Source organism: Hyposmocoma kahamanoa, unplaced genomic scaffold (genome assembly GCF_003589595.1).
Source record: "Hyposmocoma kahamanoa isolate Upper Pololo Valley unplaced genomic scaffold, ASM358959v1 65, whole genome shotgun sequence".
Lineage (NCBI taxonomy): Eukaryota > Metazoa > Arthropoda > Insecta > Lepidoptera > Cosmopterigidae > Hyposmocoma > Hyposmocoma kahamanoa.
Genome location: NW_020653853.1, coordinates 9,740,169 through 9,763,541, shown reverse-complemented (window position 1 = coordinate 9,763,541; position 23,373 = coordinate 9,740,169). Strand labels below are relative to the sequence as shown.

At 34.6% G+C, this 23,373-nt stretch overlaps 1 protein-coding gene across 1 annotated transcript in view; it reads left to right on the top strand.

Annotated features, from left to right (window-relative positions):
* The window catches only part of LOC113231215 (probable G-protein coupled receptor CG31760), a 111,016-nt gene that overhangs the window by 80,139 nt on the left and 7,504 nt on the right, over positions 1–23,373 (top strand). Inside the window, exons 3-13 of the mRNA XM_026465421.1 lie at positions 4,453–4,581; positions 12,539–12,722; positions 15,319–15,514; positions 15,943–16,101; positions 17,883–18,021; positions 18,150–18,282; positions 20,125–20,257; positions 20,458–20,611; positions 21,369–21,478; positions 22,251–22,395; positions 22,583–22,652. Coding sequence (XP_026321206.1) covers positions 4,486–4,581; positions 12,539–12,722; positions 15,319–15,514; positions 15,943–16,101; positions 17,883–18,021; positions 18,150–18,282; positions 20,125–20,257; positions 20,458–20,611; positions 21,369–21,478; positions 22,251–22,395; positions 22,583–22,652 — 1,519 coding nt within the window. The 5' untranslated portion in view covers positions 4,453–4,485. The remainder of the gene's footprint in view (positions 1–4,452; positions 4,582–12,538; positions 12,723–15,318; positions 15,515–15,942; positions 16,102–17,882; positions 18,022–18,149; positions 18,283–20,124; positions 20,258–20,457; positions 20,612–21,368; positions 21,479–22,250; positions 22,396–22,582; positions 22,653–23,373) is intronic.

Sequence of the window (23,373 nt, the reverse complement as noted above, 5' to 3'; positions counted from 1 at the left end):
GAGATTGATGTTAAGGACGAATTGAAACAAGGCTTTCAAATCGGTATCTATTGAAGTGGAACATCTAAGCCGGACAGCGACGAAATAGGTCTGTGAACTTGGGAACAAAGATACTAAATTATTAGGATTGTGATGTAGAAAATATCTATTCAGAAGCTAATCCGTCTACGAGTTAAAACTTGGAACAATATTATGGAATATTCCGCAGTGGAATTTTCGTACATGAGTGCGTTTCGAAGGCCAATACTTTGGTAAGATGGATATTAGAGGATGAAGCATTAAAATTCTGTCTGATCGTATGTTTATCGAAATGGGACTGGAAACATATCAGATGGGACAGTATAGGTAAGGCGTTCTAGTCCATATAGGATCATTGACTGACTGACCAAGGTAGACTATAATTAATTGTCATAGTAACCTAATTGAAAGCTCGTTACTGCGGAATTAGTTACAAACCTTTGATACGAGTAGCTTAACCTCGTCAACTAAAGTTCCTCTATTAACGGAGTTACGTCGAATTTAAACGGCACCTTATCCCTTGGGTAGTTCTGGACAATACGGAGAGCGTGAACTGATAGTTGCTTATTGCTTAGTGTTTTGACGCGAGGTCTCTCAACGTAGTGCCAACGGTAATCGGCCTACATCGAAATATTCTTTTTTCAGGGCAATTGCAATGGCAGTTATATATTGCTCATCAGCATCAGATTCGTTAAGTTACTCAGGTGAACGTGCTGAAAATGATAAAGACACTGGGTTCTTATTTCGGAATATTTAACAGTACTGAAACGAAATTATTACATGAATGTGCGCTGATATGACTAATATTGATCGTCTGTTTAATTGTAATTCAAACTCCTAAATTAATTAATTTAACCTTATTTTATAATTTTATCAAATTAAATATATATACGTTACTATTTTATCATATTAATTTCCATTCAATTGTATTGTAATTTGTTGTCTAACCTCTCAATTAATTAATTAAACCCTATTTTATAACTTTCCTATTTTATCATATTAATTTCCATTCAATTGTATTGTAATCTGTTGCGCATGACATAGCACTTATTAAATGGTAACTACGTTAATTGTATCTTAATGGAATAGACTGTTCATGTTTTGTGTTTAAATTAATATAATTTTGTGCTTGTGTCATCCAATGTCTTTAGTATCGCCTACTATGTTCCGTGCCTCGTGTGTTCTGTTGCCGGATCCGCTGAAAATCAGCGTCGTAGCACTTGAATGTGAGACGACAACAAGCTGAGTGGATCACAGTTTCCTTGGCAGCACAACACACACGTTTTGTACTCTATATATTATAATATATGTATTTAGTTTCAAATCCTTAGGTTATTATTACTATTATTATCAGTATTATTATTATTATTATAAAATGCATGTGTACTGTGTTTCAAGGAATAAATGATTTCTTTCTTTCTTTCTTTGATCTAAATTGGAAGTTTTTTATGATAGTAAAAAATTGGCGGCATAAATCGGTAAGGTGGCAGTACTTCCTTCTGGACGAACTCTTTCGTAAGGAGTTCTACTGCTACTGGACCTACTACTAAAATTAGAAGTTAAGTATGTGCTATTTATACATTATCTTACAGAAAGATTATACAATCATTAACTAAAAGATTAAAAAAGCAAAAACGGAAATACGAACTTTTTTCAATATTTATATGAGGCGGTAAAATTAGTAAACCGTCAGAACTTTATTTATTTTTTAAATTCCTCTTTTTACGGTGCCAACTTTTTCGATTTGAAACGCGAAGAATGAGAGTCCATTTGTTTCCTCTAGATCGTCGCTCCACTTTCGGGGTCTACGTCGATATCTACGCCCGTAGGGAGACGCGGAGAAACCTCTATTGAGAGAGACGCCAAACCTTCTACAATGTAACAAGTTTTTGTTGTAACACTAAAATACAAGTAATGGATATCTTAAGAAAAGTGGAACATTTATTATGTTGTACGTCCTACGTACAAGTACATATTCCATGCTATTTAGATACGTGAAACCACATAACAATAAATACAGTAGAAGTGGTTAGTTAGCGTTTGACGCGTGTCAACTATAGATCTCGAAAGACCTACTTGAGCTCTGTCCGCTGATTTCGGCATACAAATATGGTATGGCTGTGTCATTCTTTCGCTCAAATTCTCTAAAATCGTAGAAAAATGCTTTACTGTGCCGTTTTGGAGTGCAAAAATAATAGTTGCACCAAAAATACTACCCGTATAGTATTTCAAATCATCGGTAAGTCTTATTTTAATAAATTTTCAATTTTCTGATTATCTATTCGATCAGATGTTAATCGTTCGTTGTAGTGCAGCTACTGGCCGCAAGACGACAGCATTTTGAATAAAATTTCAATATAAAATCAAAACGTTGTTACTTGAAATTTAGAGGTATTGTACTTTGAACGATATAGCAAATGGGTAAAGTTTAAATTATATTAACAATGCGGAATTTGTTACATCTTTTTAAATTAGAAAGTATGACCAATCATTATCAAAATTTCATAGTGTTTATCATTTTGTTTGTGTGCGTTTTGGAGAGATCGGTTCCGATAGTAGTCGAGACTTATGGCACTTCCATTGTTCTTTTTCTTGCGTGCATGAAATAGTTACTGTACCCACTTGCGATAAGAGAAACAAGTTAGTCACTTTAAGTTAGGTCACAAACGAATTTCAACTATAAAATAAGGAAAAATGGCCACAGCACCGAGACATAATATGTCTCTCATATTGAGGTCGTTTTTTAATATTTACATTGTTGCAATGTTTTGTTCAATTTATTTCTCTCGTGAGTTCGGGGGTAATTTGTATTTATCTATGTGTGTGGCACCCGCGACTCAGGGTTTCCCTAGTGCGGCGCTATGTTGAGTGTGTGCGTGTTTGCAAAAACAAGGGACTAAAAACGTTGCAGTACCTCCTATATGAGGGTCTACTACAGTAGCAGTAAAGCTCCTTGTGAAAAAGTACGCCCCGAAGTCAGTACTTCCCTAGCAGTCCACCTAACCTATTTCTGCCGCCAAACTGTAATGTGAGCATTACTGCGTTCCGGTTTAGAAGGGTAAGGGTACTGGTGAAATTACAGGCACATGGGACTTGTCAACTTATGTCTCAGGGTGACGGGCGCAGTGGCAGTGCCACTCAGATCTTTGCGATTTAAAGCCCTGGGTGGCACTGATTCTGTTATGGACGCGCGTATAGCTTAAAATCTTGTGACTTGTTCGTCCCGTCACTTGATATTATAAAAAAAAATCTTGTTCCAACAATGTCCGACAGAGAACACAAATGGAGACCGAAAAACAGCACTGTGCTGAGGCTACTATAAATATAAATCAAGCCTTAGTTGAGTATAAGTAGTTCAAAAGTAGTTCATGTGATTATATGTATATACCAGCTATAGGTATGTGTGTGGTTCGTGAATAAAGTCCTATCTATTATTTATTTATTTATTTAATATATGCTCCGAGACATTTATATAAACATTATATCGGCATATCGAATTTTACGATATGTTATAATAATAATATAAATAACGCACACACTCACAGCACTATACTAAAAAACCCTGTAGCGCGTATGCCATGAACACACACATAGACAGCCACAAATTACACCCCAATTCACGATAGAAAGAAATGTAGGCCATACAAATATTTCTCCCAGCCCGAAAATAGAACCTGAGACCACTGCGTGGCAGACTAGCATGGTAACCGTTCGGCCACAGAGGCACACTGTTACCTACTATGCTGCTACTAGCTAATTGTAACGGTGCACATAGGGCGTGAATTGCGTGACGTTGATATATTGCAACTTTCGAAATTAGTAATTATTATTCCCTAAAACGGTGAAAGAACCATATTGTAATGAAACTTGCAAAAAAAGTGCACTAATCTCGACGAAAACGTATGAAAGTTTTTAGTAGACTACTTGGTAATCAGTATAACAGAATTTAATATTGTAATTGTGATAATTCCGTTAGCATTAGTCTCCAAAATTACAGAACAAAGTGACATTCAAACGGAAGCATTCCTATTCAGAAGTTTCTCTATAGCGAAGTTTCACGCCTGTCACTGAAAATGAAATGGGGTGCTGCGATAGCATATTGAGATAAATCTCTCTATATAGAGTAGGATATATAGAATAAAATGAGTAGAAAGGTTACAGGAAATTGTACCTACATTTGTCACGTATCACGTGTTCAGTACTCTAAAGTGTAATGCGTCAGTCTAATCAATTCCTTAAACAATAAGTATTGTAAAAGAGAATTAAGAATATTATTCACAGTTGATGTTAATTAAAAACAATGTTTTTGATCAATGAAAATTACTATTCTGTGCTTCTACAATCGAGGATAACAATCCTGCACCATAATACCATAGGAAGCAAGTATATGCATACATAAAATATGAAATATTAATTATTTCTATTTGTCCGCAGGGAGGTGGGTCCGCGCGCGGATGGTGCGCGAGCATGGGGGGGCCGCGGCGCATGTCCAGTGCGCTGCTGCTGCCCTTCGCGCTTCTCTCACTGCCATCTGCCGATGCTGCCAACACAACCACTTACCGGGTATGCCAATCTATGGTCTTCAAATTATCTGATAAGAAATTTTCCACAAGATTGAGACTTGCTTTCAAGTTATTTAAATACATTACAATTTCGCGATTACTACACACATTGAAAATGAAACTTATTTTAACTAGAGTACTTATATTTCTTTTTTTTTTCAATTCTATTTTGCTAATTACAATTAAGACTTATAATCTCACTATGCTTATCTTGCTTTCAATACGACGACGCATCTGTCTTTAAGTTCCCCATGCCGTTAATCTTTGTTACAATATTTATATGTTGATTAGTATAAGAACGCTACATATTTCGTATGAGCGCCTAAAATAAATTACCGTACATAAAACATACAGGTACATGACTTTCTGAGTCGGTTCACAGGCTGATACATTATATACTATATAACTCTCTTGTTTTTAAGCTGGGTGCTTTATTCGGTTTCCGACGATATAAAACAGGTAATTCAATATATTTTAGATAAAATGCCTGCGCCAGATAAAAATAAAATCTTGCGTACAATATCGAATATAATTATGTATAGTGTTTATATATAATAAGTGTATCTTATGTGATATCACGTTCAAATATTTCATTTTCTAACACCAAGAAAAATACAAACGGGAAATGGAAAATCTTGATGGAACTCCAACAGGCCTTTTTTGACAAAACTCCGCAGCTTCATTTTATTTGCTTTACTCTCTTAAATCCACACGATTTCAAGTAGGCCAAGTTGTATCCAATTCAGTTCACGTTCCTTGTATGTGTCAACACACCTCGTTAAGGAAAATAGAGGATTGTTATCCGTATAAAGATAATATCGGGATTTGCGCGGATAATATTGCGATTGGTTCCCGACGAACTGGCCCTATGGAGCGACCGTGTCCTTGAATAACGCCTTCTTATTGCCCATAAATATTCCATCATGGGGCATTGATCTCCTATTCTGCAAAACAAGGAAAAACGCGTATAGGGCCTGGATTTGTGTACTTTCTGTTTACGTGATACTGACATGTGTGGCTCTATAGATTATTATAGAAAAAACGAAATTTCCGAAGATAAAGGAGGACAGATTGTTTCCCGTTGACAAACAAAAACATTCCCCATAGTATATCGTGGATTTCAAATAAAGCCGTTTTTATAATAGTTTCCATATCGTGAAGAAGAAAAATATTACAAGAAACATAACTAGTGATAATAAATAATTTGTCTAAATTGATTTACCTGTTTTATATCGACGAAAGCCGAACGAAACACGCTGCTTAAAAACAAGAGAGTGATATACTATATAATGTATCAGCCTGTGTACAGACTCAGAAAAATATGTACCTCTATGTCTTATGTACAGTAATTTATAACGTTGTCTGGAGTTGACTGGTCCGGATTTTTATGATGAAATAGGTGCGCATTTGACCTCCTTCTCCCTTGATGGAAAGTGACGATGAGGTCGACGATGGGCCATGCATACCTAAATAATGCCTATTCACTCTTGCCTTGAAAAGGCCTAATTTTGTACACACATTGTTGCCCAAGCATAGAAGAATAAATAACGAACATTTTTGAACCTCGAATAGGGCCCTGTAGACGGTTTAGCGATATCAAATACAAAATTTGCAAGTTCAAACACAGAACATTTTTATTTTACTAAATTACGTAACTTGTTAACATGATGTGTTAGCAGAAATCGTAATAAGTTGTATTAATTTGCAAAAAGTCTGCAACTAAAGTAGAAATAAAGAAAAGTTTCTCTTTTACATTGACTGAAGATTTCATTAACAATTTGTACCTACTTATTTATATATAATGTAGAAAGGTTTCTGATGTAGTTTTATATAGCGAAAACCAATTACCATTGCAAAATCAATAAAGCAATTTCTACTTTTAGCCGACCTTCTCTATTATCTAGAATAGATGACGTGTGGAGGGCTATTCATCCCCTTGAAATAGCTCTACACCCTCTCCCCTCTGCGGAGTTCCTATGGAGTGGTCGATACATATTTAGCGCTTTTGCCTCCCACTTCTGATAGACGACACAGATTACTACGACTAAACAGTACCTATAGCCCTAACTGTCAGTATATAATGTTATAATTATTACACAAGCTAAACGATTTTAACTTATATACAAGAATACGATGTAACTGTGAAATCTAAATATATTTCGGCTTATTAGTAAACTTATCTAAATTTTAATGTAAAACGCCTGAAGCACTGGTTTTTTGAAAAAAAAAACGAAATTCAAAATTTAGACGTGAAAAAATAGTTTCATTTCCAAAAAAAATAAATACATTAAAAAATTTGCAAAATATTTTGGTTGTCTATGTAAACATCAATCGGAAATAAAAATCATAATAAAGAAATAAATAAGGGCCATACAAATATTTCTCCCAGGCCCAGGAATAGAACCCGGTACCTCTGCGTGGTATAATAACACGGTATCTGACCGTTCGGCCACGAAAGCAAGTAGAACACTCCCCCAATTTTGTTTAAAATTTTTACGTTAATACATGACATTTTTGGGCACGTTACTTGATCTCATTGAGTATAATAACCTCATCAATTAATGAAATGAAATGAAAATTTATTTGCTAATTAGGTATAATGTTACACAAAAACCGCCCTACGAGTGGTAAGTATTTAAAGTAACATTACGCAAATATTGTTTACAAATACGTTTATACATTACATTTTTAGGCCCATTCCTTGTTCTCATTGAACATAAGAACCTCATCAATTAGATATAATGTTATATAAAAACCGAGTGGTAAGTATTTAAAGTAACATGACACAAATATTGTTTATAAAAAAGAAAAGATTCAAATTACAAAATTGTTGTTGAACTTAAGCCATATTGGTAAGCATACAGGGTTAATTTCTAAATGCCTTGTTAAACATTTTTTTTGCGTACAAACTTGCGTCGGCAGTTGCATCACTATTTACGTGAAGTAAAAAAAAGCGCAAATTTCTCAAATGGTAAGTTCAATATTTTTTTTGTCTATTTCTCGGCGATGTTTTGTCTGTTATATTTTCTTCTTGAGTTTATAAAGGACTAAGTTATTATAAATATGGAAATCCGTTAATGGCACTCGAATATTCATGCTTATTGTACATCTATACTAGATGGAAATTTGACCGTTTAACTTTATCGTCAGTTCCAAGAAAATGATTCTAGAAGACTGTTCATGAATTTTGAAGATATTTTGATTGCCATTCATAGATTTTGTAAAATGATACAGCCAGATGAACGGCAATTTTCATATAGCTATATATAAAAATAGATATAAATTAGTAGAGCTCGTTGTCAAAGTCCAGGTCCAATACAAACGAACGTCCAGGGTAGTACTGCCACCTCATCTATTTTAGTAGCAAAGCCGTAATGGGAGTATTACAGCATTCCGATTTTGAAGAGTAAGGATGTTGGTGAAATTACGTGCATATGGGACTTGTCGACTTATGTCTCAGGGGAACGGGCGCAGTGGGAGTGCCCCTCAGATCTTTGCGATTTCATTTTATTTAAGTAAAATCATTTTCAAAATCTATAAGTAAAGTAGCCCTTGCTGACCCGTCTCAAATTTCTACCCTGTGGTAAATAAATACCGGTTTATTTTTTCAATTAACGGGTTATTTGAAAAAGAGTTTCGCTGAAGTCTTATCGATTTCTCTTTGCAGAAACGAACTAATCTTCTATTATGTACTTGCTAGGAAACCTCAAAAGTGTTTACTAAATAAGGAAATATGAAAGTACAGTCAACAACACATCAGGTTTGACAATTTGAACCGGTTTTATTGAAGGCGGTTCATGCAGTTGAATTTAAATCTAAAGTCTCAAGCCTGACGCGCTCTTACTATGAAATAGCTCTTTCAAAAGATGTTAAAAAAGCTCTCAAAAGTTTGAAGAATTCATCTAGTTCTAGTTCCGTAGGTAATAATAAATAAATATTTAAATATAACATAATAATATATCTTAATAAACTGTGATAAAGATTTCATGCTTACACTAGAATAACTTTATTACAATAAAGTATCGTTACAAAAGCTTTTAAGAGGGTTACATTTTAAATCTGGCCAATAAAGCTTTCAAAAACAAAAAAAGTATTTGGTTTCTAAACGAAAAGGCGTTTGAGTTTTTTTTTAGAATATTTTGTGTATTATTTTTCGCAAGAACTTAGAACCTTTCCACATGACGTTCTTTCAAAAAAAAGATAGATTTTGAACAAATAAAATATTAAAATACGCGTATTATGTTTTTAAATCTCTGTTTATATAATAACTTCTCTTTTTACTTATTTCAAAAACATTTTCCGCATAATTTAATTAGTCAAATTAATACGACACCGTAAAATGATATGCGGGTAAAATAATTAATTGGACGAATTAATTAAATGTTGAACATATGCCGAGATTAATGTTTTATTAAGGTAAGTTAACAGACTGTCCGCACTGCTTTTGCTGTATTTTGTACTACTGCATGCAAAAGAAAGGATCAGCACGCAATTTGACACTCAAAGTGTAGTCGTTTTCTACGACGCTAACAGAAGTATTTAGATGATTTTAAACTTACCTTCCTAAAACTTAGCAAACTACAACAGGAATAGCGCTAAATGCCTAATATACATTAAAATGTACTAAATAAATTACATGCTGCAGGCCCAAGCGAGTATGCCCTCAGTTTTGTATAAAATACGTATTTAATCTCCAGATACCCTATGGTCACATATAGAATATATAGAATTAAATTTCAATGCTGCCATTGCGCCTGTCACCTGAGACATAAGTTGAAAAGTCCCATGTGCCTGTAATTTCACCAGCCTCTACCCTTCGAATCTGGAACGCCCGTAATGCTCACATTGCTTGGCGGCAGAAATAGGTTAGGTACTTCCCTGGACGAACTCTTTCACAATGAGCTCTACTGTTACGTGATCATAGGACTAATATTTATCTTTTTGTTTATAATGCTAAATGACGGAACGAACAAGTCGTGTACCTGGTGGTAAGCGACACGCCTATAGCGCCAGTCCCTAACAGTTGTTGTGCCACTCAGAGCTTTAAATCACACAGATCTGAGGGGCATCGCCTCTGCGCCCGATACCGTGATGACGTAAGTTGACAAGTCCCATGTGCCTGTAATTGCACCAGCAACCTTGCCCTTCAAAACCGGAACGCTTGGCGGTAGAAACAGGTAAGGTGTCGGTTCTTCCTTGGACGAACTCTTTCACAAGGAGCTTTACAGCTACTACATTATCTGGGTCTGAATCACTTCACATATTGTATACATTTTAATGTACACCAACACTTAAGATGTAACATACCTACGTAATATAGTACAAATTGCGCAAATATCGTGTGTCAAGACTCTTAAAAAATACAAATACTGAATATGATACGCTTATTTTGAACGACGTATTTCATAGCCTCGAACTAGCAATACTCAGCAAATTCGTAGCAGCAACCCAAGTGATTTAATAACAGTGAAATGAAGAGTAATCACGCGGCATTTATTGCCTATTTTCTCACGTATCTAAGTTAATTATAACAAAGTCCTTTTCATAATTATCAAAATGTCAACCAAACTACATCTCGTCATTAAAAGTGAATCGCTCAAATGGTTTCCGTGTTCGAAAAGTTCTTGAAACAAACGATGCGTTTGACATGGAGCATGTCAACAACAGGGTTTCACTTGTAACAATATGGAACCCTAATTAAGGCGGCCGGTATGGCGGCTGGTCGGAAAATTTAGAAGCGCTATAATGGCTGCAGCCAGTCACATGTTATATATACTCCGCAATTAAGGTTTACGGTTTGGTGATGCTAAATAAGAGTGTAGTTTATTTTGTCATAGTTTTATTTACTCAATTCTGGTTATAAAGTGAAAGATTTTATTAAAAAAATTATATCGTTTTATATTTATAATTAAAGTACACTTGTGTTATATACGAAACACATATATAAAAGGAAACTTAATAGGTTACTATTGCAATGATATGGTATCAAAACTCAATTGTCTTGTGACCAGACTGCACTCTTCCAAAGATACTGTTTTATAATTGAATAACGAAAAAGACAACGAAAAAGAATTATACTTACGTCGTCTGTAATGGAGCTCTTAAAGTCATTTAAAGTTACAGTATATATGTATATTTAGTTATACGTATACAACTTTCTCATAATTAGTGTTGCGTCATGAAAAAATATCCATAAATAAAAGAATATGTTTTGGGAAAAATATATTTTTCCGTTTTTTCTGTTTTATATTTTTTCTGAAGAATATATTATTGAATAATTTATATTTGATATTTACCCTACTACTTATAATTAAGAACTGGTTAACGGAACCTTTTTATATATTCTAAAAACGTAACAAGAAGAATTAAATTCATTATGAATTCCAATAATTATTTTATGAAATTAGGGCTATATTAAATGGATATATACATATATTATGTTTGATTGCCTAATGTTGTAAAATGCTCCGGCGCAATGAAATTATTTTTATTTTGTTATCGTCAACTTATGTAGAAATATGTACACGATTTTGAATCCGCGTGATAAAGTGCCCAAAATTTTGACAGTATTCCTCCTTTGTATATTAATTCGATTCATCAACCCATTTATACGTCCTTCTGCTCGGCAATTACTTTTATTACACGACAATTTGAAAATAAAAAGAATAATAATGGCAAATTTTCTCAGTCAAAAATAAAATGAAAGTATAAAATTAAGACGGACTCGGAATTGAGTAGTAAAAATTTTCCTTTATTTTGTCTCACAACCTCAATTTCATTTAACTTTGTTCATTTTAATAATTCAGAGGGCAAATTCAAATTGAATAGTCATTATGGGTCTTGTTGGATGTTTTGAACGTCTGTTATGTATATTAATCAAATCTTTGTCTAACCATAGTTCCTTAATTTATATTTCCCCGAGCATTTTAATGTTGTTTTTATTGTTATCGTTATCTTGACATTAATCATTCGAATTGAACCATAAACCGTATTGACTGTTTTTTTTGTTATTGTACCGTATTGATTTAGGTTATAATGTAAAGGTTATAAAGTTACGATAATAAAAATACACTAAAAGCATGTCAGACACGCCTATTTACAGATTTCGTAGCCGTTTTATTTCGTCTTTATTTTGTGTACAATAAGAGCTATTTTAATTTGATTAAATTTTGGAAAAACTTTATTTTTATTAAATACCAAGTGACGGGACGAACAACTTGTGCACTTGGTGGTAAGCGACACGCCTATCCATCACACTTGCAGTGCCACTCAGAGCTTTAAATTGCAAAAAGCTCTTAGGGTCACTGCCACTGCGCCCGTCACCCTGAGACATAAGATGACAAGTTCCATATCTTATCTTATCTTGCCTGTAATTTCACCAGCACCCTTACCCTTTGAAACCCGAACGCAGTAATGCTCACATTACTGCTTGGCGGCAGAAATAGGTAAGGCAAGTATTTCCCTGGAAGAACTCTTACACAAGGAGCTCTATTGCTGCCAAACTGCTAACTTTTTATTGGTATTTAATATTCTCTTTTATTAAATATCATACACATAGTCTTGTCTTTAAGAGCTGTAAGATAATCTCAAAAATGTGAAATTACATCTATTTGCCAAGTTTTATTGAAATCGATTACCGGACAGTGCGCAAAACCGGATTCATCTCCTAGTTTGCCTAGACGTGGAATATTTTCTTCAAATTTTAATGGAACCACCACTGAGGTACCCTCTTTTCACAAAAAAAGAATCATCAACGTCGTTTCATAACCCGCGTTAATCGCGAGTTATCGCGTAACACACATACAAAAAATGCCACGGAATTGAGAACCTCCTCCTTTTTTTCTAGTCGGTTAAAAATGCAAGAAAGTGTTAAAATTAAATTAACGAATTTACGTAAAATACCACTACAGGTAGGAATACTCATAATAAATAATGGTATCGTACTATATTATTCACAGGAAGAAATCGAGTCATCGCTACGTTTAGTGCACGCAGTAGCGACTGGCGCTACAGGTGCGCTTTGCGTCACTCACCGCTACGGGCGCCTACGCGCGCCTCTACACGCTTCACGGTGGGATTCCGCCAGAGCGAGGGCGGATCTAGCCGCGAATTTCTTGCAGCAGCTGGGTTTGGATACTGTTGGTTGGTTTCTATAGTTTTTTCCTTTGTTACATTATGCATCCCAATAGACGTCTAAGTGCGTATCAACACGCAGCACATTGGGACTCAACCATCTTTCCGAAAAAATGTGTAGGTATTCCAATTCCATGAGGTTGTCCCGTTAAGTAATTGCATGCTGTTTGGAAAAACTTTGCAAGCTCAATAAGTTAAAAATGATAACTTATAATATAACAAACCAGTGGGTTAGTTCAACTTAAAGAAAAAAGGAGAGAAAAAATATGTATGTTTATAAATATATATGAGTGTATATGAGTATATGTGAGTGAATATGGGAGTGTTATGTAATGGTGAGATTAGGGGAGTACAAAATTAGGATATGTATTCCAAGAAATTTTCCACAACCTCATATTTTATTTCCAACCATTGATTTAACGCTGTCTTTAAGCCTACAGTTACATGAATTTAAAATTGAACACTTAGTGGTGGATAAATGTGGTATTCTTATTTATGACGGCCGGTGTCTGGCTCAGCTCACACATGCTAACGCTACGACTGGCTACGCATGACTCTAAAACGCTGCAGCTGCTGAGTAAACAATCTACTAAATTAATGATAAAATCTTCGAGATAGAAGTAGTTTGTTTCTATTTGTATATACTTTTTAATTAGGCGAAGGCTATAAACTTAAAGAAAAAAGCACATAAAATCTGTATTTGAAAATTAATTATAAGATTATTTCGCAATATTTAAATGTAGCATAAAGGTGACCAAAGAATTTATTAAAAATGTACACGTAGAACGAAAATTACCAAATCAAATAATAACGACACAGAAACAACGACTTCAAAATAAACTGTGAAAGCATTGTACGTAAACCAGTAATCATACACGCAAGGACATAAGTCCTTTATTACTGGTTTACGTACAATGCTCCACATCCACAATCCACATTATTGTGGACCATATAATAGATATTTCCAGCACTTTCATTAGGCTTAGTCTTGAACCTCACCTCACGTCAGCTTGCGTCGGAAACGCGTCCTTAATGGGCCGTACCAAAACGTGTGTTTATATAGAATCCAACCTTTAACTTACGTTGTTCATAAATATAATCGTCATTTGCTTCGTCCACGTGTCAACAAAATGTGACGATAAAAGCGCGGTGCGGTCGACGACCGCCTACGCACGTCCCTATATTATTATTTATTTAATGTGTTGACATTGACATGGAAACGTGATAGTGAAAAAATTTATCGTCTTTGATTGCTACGAACTAGAGTGTATATACACTCTTGCTTGGTGCGCCCCAACAACCACGCCTGCAATGCTCACAGCAATAATACAACAATAATATAATTAAATGTTCGTTATTCCTGTCACGAAGCTCACGATGGATTTCCATGGCCCGTGGTAGTACGGACCGCGCCGCGCGAGCTCGCGCCAACGCGCCCCGTGGGGAAAGTGCGACTCGTGCCGGCGCGGACTCACAACCATCTATGGGCCTGTGGCGCGGGCTTGTCCGGGCAATCGGCGCGGCGCGATGTGGTCCGTGAAGGGCCATGGGAAGCCGCCCATTTTCCTTTTCCTTTCCGCTACCTTTTTAAATAACATGTATGTTCGATGGCACTTATATACTATATCTTATGCCAATGTTTGCAATGCAAAGGACTCTCTTAGTACATTGTGTTGAAGAGTATCTTGACAAATTAAGCATTGATTTAAGACGTAACTTTATGCAAGTGGACATTATATTCGTAATATAAATACTACGCAAGTATTTGGTTGTTTAGATAAAACATGCACGGTACAGGCTAATAAAAATCTTATTATATTTTATTACATAGAGAATCGTAATAAATAAGTATTACAATAGAGCTTACATCGCGACATTTTTCTCTTCTCCAGAGTAATGTAAGAATGGATGTGTATGTACGGTTTGCTTCCATTTGACGATGGCACTTTCGCTTCATGAATGCAATTACTTTCCTTACACATGCCTCTTAGGTATATAAGCATATTAAAAGTTGTCTCAGATTTTCAGATGTAAATATTTTTAGTATATCATTTGAGGTAACATTATCAATGTTCCGCGCCAGCCTATCCTCATCCTAACCAAAATTAGAAAGCACTTAAAAGCGAAATTTCACGTGCAAGCTCTAACCGTAACAGCAACTTCTCAAAAAATGCAATTAGGTAGATAGTTAGGTAATTGGAAAATCTCTTGCAAATCGTAATTGGTCTAGTATCATCGGCAGATATTAACTTAATTTCATTTTTTTATTATATTATGTAACATCCTGTATTATCCACAATCTTTTTAACACTGCAATAAGGCGTCACCAAAATAACTAGATTTATTATAGGTAATGTCATTGCTTGACAGGCGGTTTGGCAATCCTAGGTAAAAACACAATCTAAGTGTGTAGTCATACATAATATAACATACCGAATGTACTCGACTAGGCATTGCTACTGCAAAAAAGCAGTTTGAATGCTGTCTTGAATTAATGAATACCCTAAGACGCTTTTTAAAACACCTAACGGGAAAATACAACGTCAGCCATATGTAACCATACATCCAAAAAATCTAAATATAGAGAGCTGTATTTACGTTTCAGAAACTCTAATGGCAGTATCGCAAGGTCTAGTGATGGGTTCAAGTCCATCAGAACGAGCAGTAGGAGCCAGAGCACTAGCAATAAGATCTGACGGTGTAGTAAACAGCGCTGTCGCGTGGGAACGATATGGTACCGCGGAACCCGAACCTGTTAAAGCACCACAGATAGATAAGCCACCTGATCCAGAATATCCTTGGTAAGTAAAGTGTATACATATCCATCATCTCGTAATTAAGAGCTACTGTTAGATAGATGTAGTAGATAGAGTATTTACGAACAATGACATGAAAATAATGATTTCAGTCATTGACTTACAAATAAATTTCAGTATAATAAAACACTGAGTTGCTTTTTAAAAAAACTTTCATAGCAAACGTGGCGTTTTTTGTGTGTGATGTTATTTGACGTTTTTCGATTATAATGGATGACAGTGTTAATCGCAACCAGTTTTGATCTGATAAGAAAAACATCGAAAATTTTACGTTAAATAGTTGGTTTTTGTAGCACGATTTTTACATTAAATTATTGATTTTGTTGTTCGTAGTTTTAGTAGACAATGAACGTTCTGAAATAATAGAACGCAGTTAAAATTTAACACTGAAAATTTAACAAATCTGATTTCAGGTACGTGTCAGCACACGAAAGTGAAACCCTTCGGTCGCCGAAATTCATGCCATCCCCTCCAGGAGCCACCATGGAAGGATGGTGGACTTATCCCTATTACAGTTGTGAAGCAAAACGATGGCTCCTTTCCTATACAGTGCCAGTTTCTACTATTCGGAGGTAATAAATTGTGTATTTTATGTGTTTCGCGTCAACAGACCGACCAGAAGCGAAACCGATAACGTCTTTTTCGCTCTTATTGTGTGAATGTAATTGTAAAGCATTCTTTGACCCGATTGCGCGTTAATTAGTGTAGTATTTCACTTTACTTGTCAACGATCTCAGCAGACGGTAAATGAAGATGTGGACGAGGATGGTATGTGCGTGGTTAATAGATACCAGTTAATTCTGACCTTCAAAATATCCAGGTTATATTGTTCGGGAAATATAAAAAAAGCAATGGGTTTTACCCTTACACTGTATACATAAAATCATAGATGCAAAACGCTTTACGCGAATCGATGGATTATTTATATGTATATACATTTTCATTACACTTGCTCGTAAACAGTGTCATGGCGTGCAAGCAAAGTCGATCGTAATTTATGCTTGCGGGCTTTTTCATTACATTACCCTCCTAGGGCGGTAATAAATTTTTAATTTGATTTACACTGTACTTTTATGCTCAAAAATCTGAATGTATTTCGCATATATTTCAAGTAGTACTGTAGAAAAAAACTAAACAATAATTTAAACTAATAATTAAAAATAAACATTTGTAATTTAACGATATTTTACTAAATTTAATTTTGTGAATTTTGGAAATTATTTATTTTATATTTAACACATCGTGGCTGCATGCGTCTGTGCCTTTTATTACATGTTTTTAGTTCAAGTTATGGTATTATATGAAAGAATAGCTGGCATCTGTATAAAAAAAAACATCCGTAATTTGCAAAATCCGTAAATGTTGAGCTGTGAAGCGATATTTGTTCATATTAATACATAAATTATCATTATATCTATTTCCTCGCAAATGTGATGAAGAACATTGTATGTAGCATGGGCGGTAAAAATTATAAGCCTCGAGTCACTAAAGCCCTCAAACCTTCGGCTTCGGGCTTCTTACAAACTCTCCTATAGTAATTTCTTATTTGCCGCCCATAATACACAATGTTCTACTATTACAATAGGTATAAGGGTGAAATAATTTACGTCTAATTAACATTTAATAACACAGAAATAGAACAAAGACGTCTTATTAGGTTTGCCACTTACACACAAAAAAAGGCCCAGCTTGCATCATGTGCGATGTTTCGATATATTATATTAAATACGTACCTACATGACAGGATGAAGCCTCTTGACATTTTCGTAATGAGCATGTTCGGTTCATTTTTAGCTTCAGTGATCGAATAAATAAAATGTCCATCCAAGAAACTCGCCAATCAGGTGCCACTAACTGACAAATGGTTATGTTTTTAGATTGATTTTTTATTTCTGAAAATAAAACCAATCAAAATTAAATGCCCCATTAAAATCCATATCACAGTTAAAGTAAAAGTATGTATAAGTTAAAGTAAATCGCAAAAACTTCCTAGCTTTTTAGGTAGGCAGGTTTCTGATTTTACCAATAACTATTGATTTAGGAACTAGGTAAGTCCCGACTCTCGACACTCCCAACAGCTCTGAAGTCTCATCCTCTTTCATTTCGGGGTAATGGGATCGTAAAAGACAACGAACCCGAACTCAATGTAGTGCTAATGGAGTTTTAGGGTCATTGGACAGAATCACGTGTGTTGCTAACGACTGTATAAAGACAATACATGCAGTGTAGTACACGTACGTCTGTCTATATACAGAGCAAACAATATTGTATTACACTCAAAATAGTTTGATACTCTTATCGTTTTTTAATTTTCGCATGGACATTGGCACTTATTTGAATTGCCCTTTTTCAGTTTAAAAGGGGTAGTGTCTCTCGATATAGACATATCCAGCTTGGAAATAAATCAGTGTGAAGCAGACAGTGTAGAGGACAGCGACAACCAAATTTATTCGTTCCATGGCACGCATAAGTGCCCCAATGAGACCACTTACGTAAGTAACTGTCTCGTCTATTTAATGCTAACGCCCCGTGAAGTTACAGTGCAATTAACAATAGTTGCTGAAATATAAATTTACTAACAACAAAGTGGATAATTTACAAATTATTTTTGGGTTTTTAGTGTGAATACAAACCAATTCGAGACATGAATGTGAGACACGAGGGATGGGCGCGTGGGTCATACATTTGCAGATGTCGGCCGGGATATTATTCAACACATCATCCAGAGGGATTCAATGGATCGTTAGTTGAAGGTAAGCACAAAATGCTCGCGATAAATTCTGATAGGTGCGAACGTGCGGATTATGAATTCGATTTTCGACTGGTCGGCCTTAATAAAATTGAGATTTATGTTGCTTGGCTAATCGAAACCAGAATTTTGGATGTGCAAAAACCACAGAATATTTATATCTATTCGAATTTATTATATAAAAATTCGATAGGTCTGTGTCAAAAACGAAACGCGGCGAAAATCAACGTCCCAACCAAAGACGAATCCTAAGAACATTAACCCTATGACGAATCAAATCTTTCATATTACGCACATGCAACCAAATTATTGTCGGAACTCAAAATTGTGGAATTGGAAAACACAATCTAAAAATAAACTGATCTAAAAAAGAATTAAAGAACCTAGAACTAAATCAGATAGAACAAACAATCAAATAGAACTAAATCTTAAAAAGAACTGTATAGATTGTTTTTATTAATACATAACACATAATTACTTATCCATTTTTATACGAGAATATGTAAGATATTTTTGAGATTGATAGGTTTCATTCACTATTTTTTTAAATGTTGTGTTTTCTCAATTCCACAAATTTTGAATTACAACCGCATTTATTTGGTTCACGGATTTATATATTTCATAAACTGGATCGCGCACATCGATATATCAATATTACAAATTTACACCTTATTGAGTTGTGTTAAGGTTTATTTTAAGTGAAAGTAAAAACCGAGTCACGTGATTAGCTCGACGTAGTGGTGTTATTTTTTTTTTATTTATTTATTAAGGCTTTGGCAAAGCCATTAGCCTAAACATGAAGTTTAATTATGTTTCTGTAAATATGGCCGCCACAAAGAGGATAGGCAATTTAAGGCGGCGTGCTTGGATTGACTCGGAATTCCTTAAAACGGGCTGATACATACGGGTATTTTAGTTCGAGATTCGTATAATTTCGCGTTTTAATCTTCGATTAAGGCACAATAGCACTAACCTATTCCACTTTAAACTAGATTTCACAAAATAATTGAAAGTCAAAATAAAAACGACACTTTTCCCTCCAAAAGGTCCAGACCGGATCTAGTGGTCTGTCCTTGTCGAACACGTTGCCAACGCTAAATAAAATCATCTTAGTCTATTAACTTTTTTTAATTTGTTTTTTAATTTAAAAAAAAATGCTTTTTTTAAATAAAATTAGCTTAAAGGTAATATGCTTTTACTGTAATAATACAAAAAACAATATATCAACAACAAAACCGTCTTTTATGAAGTAGCATATCAAATAAGTACAGTAATTTGTAGTATGAAATAATATTAGTAGTTTTGGTCACCCATAAGCGGCAACATTTTCTGTAAAAATTAAAAAGTTACAAACTTACAAACAATATGGCTGGCTGAAACATGAATGAACATATGGACACCCTATTAGAAAGAGACGCATTACTACTTTGAAACCTCTCACTCGGCTCGTTTTATTAGCTTAGTGCGCGATACAGTTTATACAAGTCTGTGGTTCCGTGTGCGAATACAGATAGTAAGAAAAACTAATTCAAATCTAGATTGGCTTACTTAATTTACTCCAATGCCTAACAAAATTATATTAAAAAATAATTTAATGTCAAATTACCGCTTAGATAAATATTCGTGTTTGTGATTTTTTCACAAAATAGAAAAAAATTTCAAAAATGTGCTTTTTATATCGATGTGATGTCGAACTTTTCAAAAAAGAAGATACTGTGAATGCGGAGGATGTATTGCAGTATTAACTACATAGGAGTACGCTTGTTTTCCTCTGAAATATTTTAGTGAACTATCCTATCGTTTTCTAGAATTATTATGATCTAACTTTGTATTGTTTTCTTTCCAGTTGCATACCAGGACTTTGAGGAAAACAATGTAGAAAACTGGAGCGAACCGTACGAATGTCTGAAATGCCAGCCTGGCTGCGAAACATGTCGCGGCCCAGAGCCTTGTCTTGCCACTTACAACTGGCCTTTTCGGTAAAGTTTGTTTTTTAAACCAACATTGTACTTAATGTGCAAAACACAGTGACTAAGTAAGAAAAGTGCGTTTTTAAACTTTTTGTGAAAGCTAATCATTTTAAAAAAAAACTTAAAAAAAAAAAATCATTTGTACCTACCGTTTTAGTTCTACAGTATTCAAGTAATCAGTTCTTGATAAGAAAATTTGTCAATTTCAGGATATCTCTTCTAGTAATATCAGTAAGCTGTGCTGTCATGACAGTGGCCCTTGTCATCTACACTCGCCACCACCGCAGGGTAAAGGTTTTCAGAGTTGCAAGTCCTGTCTTTCTCTCTATTACCTTGCTGGGTTGTGCCATTATGTATATGGAGGTGAGAAACAGAATGATTCTTTGATTACAACTTTATACATTCTATCCACTGACATACCATATTCTATCACATCAACCCATGTTGCCATTAATGCTAGATGGTAATGCTACTGAAATAATAGTTAATTCTGCCATCTGCTAACTAAAACCATGGACCAATGACTCAAGACAACTGCTAATCTCCATACTACAGATTGTAACTCTGAAAAAGGTCAATATTCTATCTTACATCTAGATGACGCTGATTGATAGCCTGGAAGAAGTTTATATTCAGTAGTCACTTTTTTCCTTGTAATATTTAGGTATTGACTATGAACTAAAATTATTTTCGGAACCTTGACAAATATGCTTGTATTATATTATATATATAGTAATAGATAAATTACCTCTTGCTAATATGGATAGATGGCGCTAATTCTAAACAAATTAAAACAATTAGCCAGCAGTATCTATAAAAATTTGTGCAATAAGTGCCATTTAGTAGATTTGTTTGTTATCACTAGAAATTAGAGTCGGTTTGAAAAAATTGTACTCCGTAACTTATTCACAAATTAGTTTTAAAAGATTGCTAAGCTATGTTGAATTTTGAACTCTATCCTCAACTGTCACTTAACCGCATTTTAGTTAGGAATAGCAGAATGCATTAGTGCCCGTCTAAACATGCCCTGGAACATTATAAGATAGAAGACAACTATACACTGGACAACACTCATTGCAGTTACAAATTCTACATTGCCCTTCTGTTTCATATCCCACAGATGGCCGCCATATTTCCAGTTCTGGATAGATATTCTTGTATTGCTACGAAATGGACACGCCACTTGGGTTTTTGTATCACTTACACAGCTCTGCTTATGAAAACTTGGAGGTAACTAAATTAATACAAATGACATAAAACAAAAACCTTTATACAGGGTTCTTTGTAAAATACTAACAACACTATATTACTAACATCATAAACAAGAACTTTTGTACCATGATTTAATAATTCATAACATTTTACTTTCATACAAAATGAAATAGTGAAATAACTCTTTGCAGTTACAAAAGAAAGAGCTAGCGTAAATACTAATGCGATGCAAAACATAAGTGTGTGTATCCTCCGGCAAGACGCTCACAAATCTAAAAAGTGTCAAATCACATTACAAAAACCTGAAAATTTATTTTTGTATCGTTAATTTACTGTGTTTTGTAAAAAAATCTGAAATAAAAGTTGTTTTTGTGATATTAACATTAGTAATATAATCTTGCGACCCTGTTAGTATTTTATAAATAGTCATGTATAATTCCATCATACTAAATTATAGGTAATAACCTTTTAATTGAACCTTAAACTTAATTTCACCTTTGTAAACTGATTCAAGTAGTTCCCTATAGTTTGTGTTATTTATTATAGTTTGTACACGGTACATTGTGCAATTTATTATTTATCTATTTTAATTTCGGAAAAAGAGTTGTCTTATCTTTAAATCCCAAATACATATCTGAACCTCTGATTTCATGGCCAGGCAAGTGTTTTGGCCTATATAGTGGCCATTTGTGGTCTCTTCATATAGGAGAATAATAAAAATAAAGAGAATCTAGTTTATTAATTGTATATGCCATAAACTCTTATAACAGTGTCAAATTCTTACTTTCAGAGTATCTTTAACATACCGTGTAAAGTCGGCGCATAAGCTCAAGTTGACAGACAAACAATTGCTTCAGTGGATGGCACCTATTCTCCTTATAATGCTGGTCTACCTTGGCACTTGGACTTTGTCTGCGCCTCCTGATGCTGAAGTAGTAAGTATAATTGGCCAACCTTGTCAATGAGCAGCTGAAAGGTCTCCTTAAAAACACTAAATACCAATACATCCAAAGAAGCATTTTCTCCAAAATGTGTTTTCCCAAGTTTTTTGTCTTGTTTTCTTGAAAGGGTAAAGTAAGTCTTATATTACATAACATAATATATTATATACCTAATTTTCAGATCACCGACAACAAGGGTTTGAAGTTCAAGCAGTGTACTTATAACTGGTGGGATCACAGTTTAGCTATAGGTAATGTAGTAACATATCCATTTTTATACATTTTTTTTTATAACATCAAGTGACAGGACGTACAAGTCGTGCGCCTTATGGTAAGCTACACGCCTGTCCATAACAGTTGCATTGCCACTCAGAACTTGAAATCACAAAAATTTGAGGGGCACTGCCACTGCGCCTGTCACTCTCGCGACATAAGTTGACAAGTCTCATGTGCCTGTAACTGCACCTTTACACTTCAAAACCGGAACACAGTAATGCTGACATTACTGCTTGGCGGCAGAAATAGGTAAAGTGGCAGCACTTCCCTGGACGAACTCTGTCACATGGAGCTCTACTGCTGTTAAATACATACACTAATAGTTTTTGTTTTTCTTCAATGTTTAAATGAAACTGATTTCACAGTGTCCTATGAAATTTGTTTTTTCCATACATAATATTGTGTATAAAATAAATTCCAGCACTCTTCGTACATTTTAAGACTCTTGATGTCGAATTCTGAGACACTCTGTACATAGTGACACTAGTAATCGTATGGGAGAATTCACAAACAAATATTAAGGCGAGCCACTGGAGGAGTATCGGGGAAAACTGTTTTGTTAGATCAAAAGGTTTATGTATTTACTATTACATACCTGAAAATTTTGATCCAAATAAATATACGATACGCCTAAGGATATTGCTAAAGAATGTGCTAATTCGTTACACAGATATAAATTACTCGATGAAATAAAAT